General features: G+C 39.5%; 1 protein-coding gene across 3 annotated transcripts in view; it reads right to left on the bottom strand.

Moving 5' to 3' along the window:
• TASP1 (taspase 1) overlaps positions 1-13,114 on the bottom strand; it is a 275,867-nt gene that overhangs the window by 23,324 nt on the left and 239,429 nt on the right. For all 3 annotated transcript variants that reach the window (XM_033185585.1, XM_033185587.1, XM_033185586.1), the window contains one exon: positions 12,447-12,520. In XM_033185585.1, the coding sequence (XP_033041476.1) occupies positions 12,447-12,520 (74 nt within the window). The remainder of the gene's footprint in view (positions 1-12,446; positions 12,521-13,114) is intronic.

Below are 13,114 nucleotides of genomic sequence, written 5' to 3'. Positions count from 1 at the left end.
CCCATTCTGTAGGTGGCCTGTTGACTCTGATGGTAGTTTCTTTTGCTGTGCAGAAGCTCTTTAGTTTAATTAGATCCCATTTGTCAATTTTGGCTTTTCCTGCGTTGCTTTTGGTGTTTTAGACATGAAGTCCTTGCCCATGCCTATGTCCTGAATGGTACTACCTAGATTTTCTTCTAGGGTTTTTATGGTATTAGGTCTAACATTTAAGTCTCTAATCCATCTTGAATTAATCTTCGTATAAGGAGTAAGGAAAGGATCCAGTTTCAGCTTTCTACTTATGGCTAGCCAATTTTCCCAGCACCATTGATTAAATAGGGAATCCTTTCCCCATTTCTTGTTTCTCTCAGGTTTGTCAAAGATCAGATGGCTGTAGATGTGTGGTTTTATTTCTGAGGACTCTGTTCTGTTCCATTGGTCTATATCTCTGTTTTGGTACCAGTACCATGCTGTTTTGGTTACTGTAGCCTTGTAGTATAGTTTGAAGTCAGGTAGCGTGACGCCTCCAGCTTTGTCCTTTTGACTTAGGATTGTCTTGGCAATGCGGGCTCTTTTTTGGTTCCATATGAACTTTAAAGCAGTTTTTTCCAATTCTGTGAAGAAACTCATTGGTAGCTTGATGGGGATGGCATTGAATCTATAAATAACTTTGGGCAGTATGGCCATTTTCACAATATTGATTCTTCCTATCCATGAGCATGGTATGTTCTTCCATTTGTTTGTGTCCTCTTTGATTTCACTGAGCAGTGGTTTGTAGTTCTCCTTGAAGAGGTCCTTTACATCCCTTGTAAGTTGGATTCCTAGGTATTGATTCTCTTTGAAGCAATTGTGAATGGAAGTTCATTCCTGATTTGGCTCTCTGTTTGTCTGTTACTGGTGTATAAGAATGCTTGTGATTTTTGCACATTGATTTTGTATCCTGAGACTTTGCTGAAGTTGCTTATCAGCTTAAGGAGATTTTGGGCTGAGACAATGGGGTTTTCTAAATATACAATCATGTCATCTGCAAAGAGGGACAATTTGACTTCTTCTTTTCCTAACTAGATACCCTTGATTTCTTTCTCTTGCCTGATTGCCCTAGCCAGAACTTCCAACACTATGTTGAATAGGAGTGGTGAGAGAGGGCATCCCTGTCTTGTGCCAGTTTTCAAAGGGAATGTTTCCAGTTTTTGCCCATTCAGTATGATATTAGCTGTGGGTTTGTCATAAATAGCTCTTATTATTTTGAGGTACGTTCCATCAATACCAAATTTATTGAGCGTTTTTAGCATGAAGGGCTGTTGAATTTTGTCAAAAGCCTTTTCTGCATCTATTGAGATAATCATGTGGTTCTTGTCCTTGGTTCTGTTTATATGCTGGATTATGTTTATTGATTTGCGAATGTTGAACCAGCCTTGCATCCCAGGGATGAAGCCCACTTGATCATGGTGGATAAGCTTTTTGATGTGCTGCTGAATCCGGTTTGCCAGTATTTTATTGAGGATTTTTGCATCAATGTTCATCAGGGATATTGGTCTAAAATTCTCTTTTTTTGTTGTGTCTCTGCCAGGCTTTGGTATCAGGATGATGTTGGCCTCATGAAATGAGTTAGGGAGGATTCCCTCTTTTTCTATTGATTGGAATAGTTTCACAAGGAATGGTACCAACCCCTCCTTGTACCTCTGGTAGAATTCAGCTGTGAATCCATCTGGTCCTGGACTTTTTTTGGTGGGTAGGCTATTAATTATTGCCTCAATTTCAGAGCCTGCTATTGGTCTATTCAGGGATTCAACTTCTTCCTGGTTTAGTCTTGGGAGAGTGTAAGTGTCCAGGAAATTATCCATTTCTTCTAGATTTTCCAGTTGATTTGCGTAGAGGTGTTTATAGTATTCTCTGATGGTAGTTTGTATTTCTGTGGGGTCGGTGGTGATATCCCCTTCATCATTTTTTATTGCATCTATTTGATTCCTCTCTCTTTTCTTCTTTATTAGTCTTGCTAGTGGTCTGTCAATTTTGTTGATCTTTTCAAAAAACCAACTCCTGGATTCATTGATTTTTTGGAGGGTTTTTTGTGTCTCTATCTCCTTCAGTTCTGCTCTGATCTTAGTTATTTCTTGCCTTCTGCTAGCTTTTGAATGTGTTTGCTCTTGCCTCTCTAGTTCTTTTAATTGTGATGTTAGAGTGTTAATTTTAGATCTTTCCTGCTTTCTCTTGTGGGCATTTAGTGCTATAAATTTCCCTCTACACACTGCTTTAAATGTGTCCCAGAGATTCTGGTATGTTGTATCTTTGTTCTCATTGGTTTCAAAGAACATCTTTATTTCTGCCTTCATTTCGTTATGTACCCAGTAGTCATTCAGGAGCAGGTTGTTCAGTTTCCATGTAGTTGAGCGGTTTTGATTGAGTTTCTTAGTCCCGAGTTCTAGTTTGATTGCACTGTGGTCTGAGAGACAGTTTCTTATAATTTCTCTTCTTGTACATTTGCTGAGGAGTGCTTTACTTCCAATTATGTGGTCAGTTTTGGAATAAGTGTGATGTGGTGCTGAGAAGAATGTCTATTCTGTTGATTTGGGGTGGAGAGTTCTATAGATGTCTATTAGGTCCGCTTGGTGCAGAGATGAGTTCAATTCCTGGATATCCTTCTTAACTTTCTGTCTCGTTGATCTGTCTAATGTTGACAGTGGAGTGTTGAAGTCTCCCATTATTATTGTATGGGAGTCTAAGTCTCTTTGTAAGTCTCTAAGGACTTGCTTTATGAATCTGGGTGCTCCTGTATTGGGTGCATATATATTTAGGATAGTTAGCTCTTCCTGTTGAATTGATCCCTTTACCATTATGTAATGGCCTTCTTTGTCTCTTTTGATCTTTGATGGTTTCAAGTCTGTTTTCTCAGAGACTAGGATTGCAACCCCTGCTTTCTTTTGTTCTCCATTTGCTTGGTAGATCTTCCTCCATCCCTTTATTTTGAGCCTATGTATGTCTCTGCATGTGAGATGGGTCTCCTGAATACAGCAGACTGATGGGTCTTGACTCTTTATCCAGTTTGCCAGTCTGTGTCTTTTAATTGGAGCATTTAGTCCATTGACATTTAAGGTTAATATTGTTATGTGTGAACTTGATCCTGCCATTATAATATTAACTGGTTATTTTGCTCGTTAGTTGATGTAGTTTCTTCCTAGCCTCGATGGTCTTTACACTTTGGCATGCTTTTGCAATGGCTGGTACCTGTTGTTCCTTTCCATGTTTAGTGCTTCCTTCAGGGTCTCTTGTAAGGCAGGCCTGGTGGTGACAAAATCTCTAAGCATGTGCTTATCTGTAAAGGATTTTATTTCTCCTTCACTTATGAAACTTAGTTTGGCTGGATATGAAATTCTGGGTTTAAAATTCTTTTCTTTAAGAATGTTGAATATTGGCCCCCACTCTCTTCTGGCTTGTAGAGTTTCTGCCGAGAGATCTGCTGTTAGTCTGATGGGCTTCCCTTTGTGAGTAACCCGACCTTTCTCTCTGGCTGCCCTGAAGATTTTTACCTTCATTTCAACTTTGGTGAATCTGGCAATTATGTGTCTTGGAGTTGCTCTTCTGGAGGAGTATCTTTGTGGTGTTCTCTGTATTTCCTGAATTTGAATGTTGGCCTGCCCTACTAGGTTGGGGAAGTTCTCCTGGATGATATCCTGAAGAGTATTTTCCAACTTGGTTCCATTTTCCCCCTCACTTTCAGGCACTCCAATCAGACGTAGATTTGATCTTTTTACATAATCCCATACTTCTTGCAGGCTTTGTTCATTTCTTTTTCTTCTTTTTTCTTTTGGTTTCTCTTCTTGCTTCATTTCATCCATTTGATCCTCAATCGCTGATACTCTTTCTTCCAGTTGATCGAGTCGGTTACTGAAGCTTGTGCATTTGTCATGTATTTCTCGTGTCATGGTTTTCGTCTCTGTCATTTCGTTTATGACCTTCTCTGCATTAATTAGTCTAGCTGTCAATTCTTCCACTCTTTTTTCAAGATTTTTAGTTTCTTTGCGCTGTGTACGTAATTCCTCCTTTAGCTCTGAGAGGTTTGATGGACTGAAGCCTTCTTCTCTCATCTCGTCAAAGTCATTCTCTGACCAGCTTTGATCCATTGCTGGCGATGGGCTGCGCTCCTTTGCAGGGGGAGATGCGCTCTTATTTTTTGAATTTCCAGCTTTTCTGCCCTGCTTTTTCCCCATCTTTGTGGTTTTATCTGTCTCTGGTCTTTGATGATGGTGATGCACTGATGGGGTTTTGGTATAGGTGTCCTTCCTGTTTGATAGTTTTCCTTCTGACAGTCAGGACCCTCAGCTGTAGGTCTGTTGGAGATTGCTTGAGGTCCATTCCAGACCCTGTTTGCCTGGGTATCAGCAGCAGAGGTTGCAGAAGATAGAATATTGCTGAACAGCGAGTGTACCTGTCTGATTCTTCCTTTGGAAGCTTCCTCTCAGGGGTGTACTCCACCCTGTGAGGTGTGGGGTGTCAGACTGCCCCTAGTGGGGGATGTCTCCCAGTTAGGCTACTCGGGGTCAGGGACCCGCTTGAGCAGGCAGTCTGTCCCTTCTCAGATCTCAACCTCCGGGTTGGGAGATCCACTGCTCTCTTCAAAGCTGTCAGACAGAGTCGTTTTCGTCTGCAGAGGTTCTGCTGCTTTTTTGTTGTTGTTGTTTATCTGTGCCCTGTCCCCAGAGGTGGAGTCTACAGAGACAGGCAGGTTTCCTTGAGCTGCTGTGGGCTCTACCCTGTTGGAGCTTCCCAGCGGCTTTGTTTACCTACTTAAGCCTCAGCAATGGCAGGCGCCCCTCCCCCAGGCTCGCTGCTGCTGTTTCGGTTAGATGGCAGACTGCTGTGTTAGCAATGAGGGAGGCTCCGTGGGCGTGGGACCCTCCCGGCCAGTTGTGGGATATATTCTCCTGGTGTGCCCGTTTGCTTAAAGCGCAGTATTGGGCGGGGAGTTACCCGATTTTCCAGGTGTTGTGTGTCTCAGTTCCTCTGGCTAGGAAAAGGGATTCCCTTCCCCCTTGCGCTTCCCAGGTGAGGCGATGCCTCGCCCTGCTTCAGCTCTGGCTGGTCGGGCTGCAGCAGCTGACCAGCACCGATTGTCTGGCACTCCCTAGTGAGATGACCGCAGTACCTCAGTTGAAAGTGCAGAAATCACCGGTCTTCTGTGTCGCTCGCGCTGGGAGATGGAGACTGGAGCTGTTCCTATTCGGTCATCTTGCTCTGCCATATTTTGTCTTTTTAATAACTGGTATTCCAAGTGGGGTAAGATAATATCTGACTGTGTTTATGATTTGCATTTCCCTGATGATTAGTGATGTTGAGCATTTTGTCACGTCTGTTGGCCATCTGTATGTCTTCTTTTGTGAGATATCTACTCACGTTTTTTGCCTACTTTTTAACGGGATTGTTTTGTTTTTTTAAACATTGAGTTGTCTGAGTTCCTTGTATATTCTGATTATTAGTCCTCTGTCAGATGAAAAGTTTGCAAATATTTTCTCCCATTCAACTGGTTGTCTGTTCATTCTGTCAATTGTTTCCTTTCCTGTGAAGAAGCTTTTTAGTTTAGTAAGAGTCCTATTCATCTCAGGTTTTGTTGTCTGTGCTTTTGAGGTCTTGGCCATAAAAATCTTTGCCTAAACCAATGTCCTGAAGTATTTTCCCTAGGTTTTCTTCTAGTAGTTTTATAGTTTGGGGCCTTACATTTAAGATTTTAATCAATCTTGAATGGATTTTTAGATACGAAGAGAGACAGGTATCCGGTTTCATTATTCTGCTTATGAATATCTAATTTTTCCAGCACCACTTATTGAAGAGGGGGTCCCTTCCCCAATGTATGTTCTTAGAGCCTTTGTGAAAAATCAGTTGGCTATAAAGGTATGGATTTCTGGATTCTCTATTCTGTTCTATTGGTCTATATGCCTGTTTTTATCATACTCTTTTGGTTACTATAGGCTTGTAAGGTATTCTGAAGTAAAGTAGTGTGAAGTATTCAGCTTTGTTCTTTTTCCCAAGGATTGCTTTGGCTATTTGGGCTCTTTTGGGGTTCCATATAAATTTTAGGATTGTCTTTTCTATTACTGTGGAAAATACAATTGGTATTTGGTCAATAGGGTTGTTTTAAAGATATTAATTCTTCTGATCCATGAGCATGGGGTGTCTTTCCATTTGTCTGTGTCCTCTTCAATTTCTTTCATCAATATTTTGCAGTCTTCCTAGTAGAGGTCTTTCATCTCCTTGGTTAAATTTATTACTAGGTATTTCTTTTTAGTTATTGTAAATGGGATTGCCTTCTTGATTTCTTTCTCCAGGCAGTTCATTATTGGTGTATAAAAATGTTACTAATTTTTACATGTTGATTTTGTATCCTGGATCAGGAATTTCCCTTAAGCAAGGTTTGGGATCTGAGTCCAGGTGAGACTCTAGAGAATTCTCCATTCTTATAGTCCAGGCACCAGCATTCTAACCATGGGAGACTTCTCTTTGTTTATAGGCAAGCCATCAGCTTTCCATGATGCTAAGGTGTTCATTTTGCTCTTTGTAAGCTCCTCCAGATTTCTGTGCCATGGAGTATTTTTTCACTCTCTTACCCTGGCACTAGGCTTCGGTACAACATTGCCTTGCCCTTGATGAAGGCCCTATACATGCTGGGAGCAGGAGAGGTTTTTAAAACTCTCTTTTGCTTTAACCCAGCCTTCTGCTGCAACTGTGTTGCAGTTGATAAAGAACCACTATTGCTTATGAGTTGTCTTGCGGCTCTCTTGCTATGCCTCTAGTCTTTCTTTGGCCACTGCCATGTATTTGGTGAAAATCTTATGCACCTTAATGAAACACTCACAATTCTTTGCTCTGCTCCAAGCTTTTGGTGTGTTGCCACTTGATGAAGGCCTCATAGAGAAAAACTGGTGGTGTGTATAAGCTCTCTGTGAATGGAGTGTCTCAGGATTTTAATCTATTACACCAGCTCATACATGGCCATAAAGAGTTCATTAAAAATTTGGCTGATTTATCTTTATATACCTCTGTGTTGAGTTTGACTCCTCCTCCTGCTGCTCTGCCAGGGAATAAAGAAATTGGAGGTTTTTGTCTCCTAGCAAGGGCTTGTCTCTTTCTGGAATTTAGTTTACTTAAGTTTTTCTCTACATATTAAGTTCTCTGGATACTTTTTTAAAAATTATGATTCTATAGATTATGCAGCTCATTCACATAGTTGGGAGTAGAAGCAACAGTCTCTTGTAACTTTCTTCATTCTAATTAGAAGTGGAGTTTCTTTTCACTTCTTTTGATAACCCCCTCTTGTGTACATCATGTTTTATATTTAAGTCTTCCTCCTAAGGCTTTATGTGAGAGGTAAGTTTTAAGCCTAGCAAAAAGCACTCAGAAATCTCATCTCTGATATCCTTTGTAAATATACATTCACTGAGTTTTTAAAAAGAGTCCTGGAAACCATCTTCATGAAGATAAAACATGTTAGAACACAGTAGATACTACATTGGTATTGCAAAACTCCTACTGAAAATTGAATAGCAACATATTTGTTTATGTAATCTGGAATGTTGAATTTGGAATTCTGCAGACTGGAAGCAACATCAAGGACTTAATGGGGTCTAGTCATCTGTATTGAGACAGATAAGGTTTTGCTTCCTCATTCTTATCATATCGTATCACAGGAAGGGCTTAAGGCGAACTAAGGATTTCTTATGCTCATATGACAGATGAGGCCTCTGGGATCCAGAGGCAGAGTGATCAAACCACAGCTCACAGTGTGCATGGAGTGGGAAGGCAACCCAGGCTCCAACTTCCTGGCACTGCACCCATCCCAATACTTATTTATTTTAACTGCATGGCCCAAAGAACTAGTCAGATGTACCAATAATAGAAATCCTGGCACGACGTCATGAGGTTTGGAAGACTTCATGGCATTAAAATAGAAAATGTTAAAAACAAAATGTAAATATCCTTGAGTTACCACCCAGTGCCCTGTGCTTTCCCTAGGTTAGGGAAATATGGTTTGGGCAACATCTGTCCTGTTTCATTAGCATGTGTCAGAGTATGACACAGGGTTTGTCACACAAGGCAGAGAAGCATCACAAATAAGTATTTGTTGGGCGACAGAGCGATACTCCATCTCAAAACAACAACAACAACGACAAAATTTGTTGAGTAAAAATTTTTTTTAGAAAAGCTGAGTAATATAACAAAAAACATCCTAAGAGGACAGTACCTTGATCATGAAAAGGCTTAATCTCTCTTAGATCCCACTGGAAAACAAGGAACTATTATAGAAATATTTTGCAAAATATTTGTAATGGGATGTGTTATTATCTGAATTTTGGTCATTCTAGTCAGGAATTCAAAACGAGAAAAAAGCAATAGTTTGGGGGAATGTAATCATTCATCCAATGCAGACTTAATTATAAACCAAGGGTGATATTTTTTGAACTGCATCATTTCAAGTACAAGGCCCAAAGAACTAATCAAATGTGCCACAAGACCCAAGAGTGAAATTTTAAATTTTTTAAATTTGAAAATAATTTAAGAATTACAGAATAGTTCTGGGAAGATCTACACATCCTTTACCAAGGTTCACCTACTTTTGCTCCATTTTGCTCCATTTGCTTTGCAATTTGCTATTGCTCTATCCATCCATTCATCCACATAATATATTTTTCTGAACCACTGAGAAAATATTGCCTATATTAGAGCCCTGTACCCCTAGATGCATTAGTATATATTTCCTAAGAATAAAAATATTATACACCACAGTACAGTAACCAACCTCAGCAAGTTTAACAATGATATGACACTTTTTACTATCCATATTCCAATTTTGTAAATTGACCTAATAATGCATTTATAGCATTTTTCCGATATAGGATCTAGTCTAGGACCAGTTACTGCATTTAGCTGTCACATCTCTTTAGTATTGTTTCCTCTGGAATATTTCTGCAGCCTCTGTCTTTTATGACATTGATATTATTGAAGAACACGGTTCTTTTTTTCTTTCTTCACAGAATGTTCCTCATTTTAAATTTGTCTGATGTTTCTTCACAGTTAGGTTCAGGTTATATATTTCCAGATGGAATACTAGACAAGTGATACTGTATCCTCAAGTTATCATAGCCAGAGGCACATATTGTCCATCTGCCCCTCATTGGTGGTATTAATTTTGATCACATGGTCAAGGTGTTGCCTGGTTTCTCCATTATATAGTTATTATTTTTCCCTACAACTAATAGGAAGTCTGTGGAGAGACACTTAAAGACTATAAAATAGTCTGCTCCTCGTCAAGGAAATTTTTATAACAGTATTTTCACTGTAGTTATAAAAAGTGACCTCCACATAATAAAAGAAACCTAATTTCATGTATGATAGTTGAGTAAGTTCCATGCCAGTTTTAACATCTGTTTCTATTACAGTAGTCCATGCACACTGGGTGTTTATTAAAAACTCTTCATTAACTGTCTGCTATCTGGGTAGGATATGGGCAATCTGGTTTTAAAATCCAACTGGTACCGATGCCCTAATTTTGACTCCTTAGAAAGAAATCTTCACCTTATGCTATCAAAGCAGTTTAGAAATTAAATTAAATGATTTAATTGCAATAACATTCTTTTCAAAAGGAGACTTGTAAAAGAACCTAGCTCTATTCATATTATATATGCATTCTGGTTACAATGATATTGATTATCATCCAGCCTTTTCTAAGCAATATGATTTTTAGCTAAGCTTTAATTCAAGGCTTTAACTTGGATTAAACACAGCTAGCTCATACATGTTCAAATGGCCAGGTGGCTTCAGTTTCTGAGTTTGGTAACAAGCAGAAGGAAGACAATTTTTGAAAAGCCGGGGACAAGTGTTTTAACTTTTTAAAATAGTTTTTAAATTTTAAATATTTTAAGATGCCTTCTTACTCATTGTGCTACCATGGCTCTCAACATTATGGAGGAACGTGCTTCGGAAACCAGTCACGATGCTGAATGAGTATGCCACTAGTTAGCTCAACTATTCTTTTATAGAAGTGAGGAAATCAGAGGGAGAAGGTCCAAAGCTTAAACAGAATACAAACATTGTTATAGGCCCTTTTCGCTTTTGAGCTCAGCCTCTCATCTACAACTTTGTCTTACTTGCAATACAAAAAAAAAATTCTAGCATTTATAACAAAAGAGGTAATTTTTCTTTTTGATCAATAGAATTTGGCAGCCAAATCATTCGTGTTTTTGTTTTCAGGTTTTCTTTTTTTCTTTTTTTTTTCTTGAAAGTATTTGTAGTCACAGGCTCAAAGGGGAAAGGAAGGAAGAGGGATTAACTCTCCTCAAGGAAGGTCAAAAACATAACTTACAAGAGAGGCAAGAGGACCAGCTGTATCTGCTGGCCCAGTTGACTACCAGCTGGAGAATTTACCAACAATAAGAAAACCATGTCTACCAGATGTCAAGCAACATAACTGGAGGCCAAATATCTTCGGGCTCATAGCAGGACTCTCCACTCTTTACTACCTATATTTCACATTAAATAGTAAGGTGTTTTTCACGGGCCACCAGCAAGGATAACAAAAAATTTCCACACAAGGGACTTAATAACATAATCATACCCGACCAGACTGGCTTCAGTGCTGAAGTCCACTTCAAACATGCTCTTGTGTTAAAAAGCAATCTTAGTTCTGAGTCATTATGTAAGGGGACAGAGAAACTGAAATGGCTGCAAGCTACTCGTATGCAAGGATTCTTGGGGTTTATCAGGCTTGTTTCACGTATGGGAACTGTTTTGTCACTGAGAAGAAATGAATCTGAAAATATGAATAACCATTTTCATACTTATTCATTAAACCTGTGCTGTTCAATATGGTAGCCATGAGTCACATGTGACTATTTAAATTTAAATTAAGTAAAATTTAAAATTCAGGTCCTCAATCAAACTAGCCACATTTAAGTGCTCAATAACCACATGTGGCTAGTAGCTTCCCTGTTGGAAAACAGAGATATAAAATGTTTACATCACACAAAATTCTATTAGACAGTGCTGTTCTAAACCCTTAAATCACCTTTAAAATAGGTAATTGTATTTCCATTCTATATAAATTATGAAACAAAGCAATCTTTTACGTATTCTCTTAGAAAATAGGTCTACTAACACAATATGAATATTGTACCAGGTGAAGGTGAAGCAAAGGGGGAGGGTGGATAAGCCAATCCTTGTCTGAATAAATGTTCTTTATCCTACTCACAAAAGTTCTGTGGAACTACAGGCTGGCTCAGGATGGGTATTACATGACAAATAAGCAATAAAGTGTTCTTTATTATATTTATCCTTTATCTATGATTCAATCTGTATCAGACAGTTCATATCAGAAGTTTTCCTATTTTATATGTCAAAATGTGCAAAATAAATCATTTCCTTTAAAAACAAGGCTGCCCAGCTTCACAGCTTTAGAACTGAGGGACTTTAATGCCAAGTAAACATCACAGGCCACAGCTGTTTCTAAAAAATTTATGAACAAGAAGAACATGAGGCCAATATAAAAAAAAAATCCACAAATCAAGTTGCTTACTCCAGGCTCAACCATCATGAGTCCAGGGAAGCCAAGCAACTCCGGAGACGGTACGTGGATGCCTATGTGATTACCGTAACTCACTGAGGATGTGGATGCCTATGTGATTACCGTAACTCACTGAGGATGTGGATGCCTATGTGATTACCGTAACTCACTGAGGATGTGGATGCCTATGTGATTACCGTAACTCACTGAGGATGTGGATGCCTATGTGATTACCGTAGTAACTCACTGAGGATGTGGATGCCTATGTGATTACCGTAACTCAATGAGGATGTGGATGCCTATGTGATTACCGTAACTCAATGAGGATGTGGATGCCTATGTGATTACCGTAACTCACTGAGGGATGAGTGCCACGGGCATGTGGCACATGGACAAAGACCTTTGATTCTGCCCACGAAGACACCATGTCAGGGCATGACAGAACACACTGAAAGATCAGATGGGTCATACTTGCAAGCCTGTCAGCCACCTGTGCCATTAAACATGTAGGATGGGTCAAAGCTTGTTTGACTCAGTTTCCTTTATTCCAACACTCCTTGCAGAATCATCCATCTGCAATCATCTCATCAGCTTCACTCCCATTTTCTCTTCCCAAATCCCAGTTTGCTCTTTTCTACTTATTCACAATGGGCAAAAAGGAAGAAGCTGGGGGCTGTGGGGGAAGGTGGGCAGCCTTTTCCTAATGCTCCCTTGCTATGTCACCAAAAGCAAAATAGACATGCTGGTTTTCTCTGGAGCTGTTAGCATTGTTAACTGTTCTTATTCAGATTCTTATAAAGATCATAGAGCTACTGCCCAAGAAAAGCTGAAAAAATTCATCCACATCAACTTAGCTGGTTAGAGGTTTGTGCAATGGCTACAAGGTTTTCAGGTTATGACCCAGTTTTTTCCCGCTTACCTTGGCCTTCCCATCCTGGGCTGACATATATCCAACACACATGCTCTCCGTCGTGTGGCTCCACAGAAATTCCACTGCCGTGAAAGAGAACACAAATAGGCACATTCAGATCACAGATGGAAAATAAATCTTTGCTTTTCAATAGAACAGGTAAAGATAGCTTTATATTTAACACACTCAGTTCCCCACTTTCCATTTGCTCCTTCATAAATGTCAAGATGATTTATCACTAAAACTGTGTAATGCCATTTACTGTGAAATGAAAAATGTATTTCTTTCCTGTCAAAACTTATGATTATTACATGTAAAATAAATGCTCTTCTGTTTGACTCTTGTAACATTAAATGCACACACACATTCATACATACGGTATACAGTGATTTAGTAAATGTAATATTCCATAGTGTGGTTTCTTTTAAAACACGCACACGCACACACACCCATCTTAAATTCTTCTTTTATTGAGATGGAGTTTCGCTCTTGTTGTCGAGGCTGGAGTGCAATGGTCCAATCCCAGCTCACTACAGACTCTGCCTCCTGGGTTCAAGTGATTCTCCTGCCTCAGCCTCCTGAGTAGCTGGGATTACAGGCATGTGCCACCATATCCAGCTAATTTTGTATTTTTAGTAGAGACGGGGTTTCACCATGTTGGCCAGACTGGTCTCGAA

Source organism: Trachypithecus francoisi, unplaced genomic scaffold, assembly GCF_009764315.1.
Source record: "Trachypithecus francoisi isolate TF-2019V2 unplaced genomic scaffold, Tfra_2.0 Lachesis_group21, whole genome shotgun sequence".
Classification (NCBI taxonomy): Eukaryota; Metazoa; Chordata; class Mammalia; order Primates; family Cercopithecidae; genus Trachypithecus; species Trachypithecus francoisi.
Note: the sequence above shows the minus strand (reverse complement) of the source record. Positions and strands in the feature narration are given on the sequence as shown.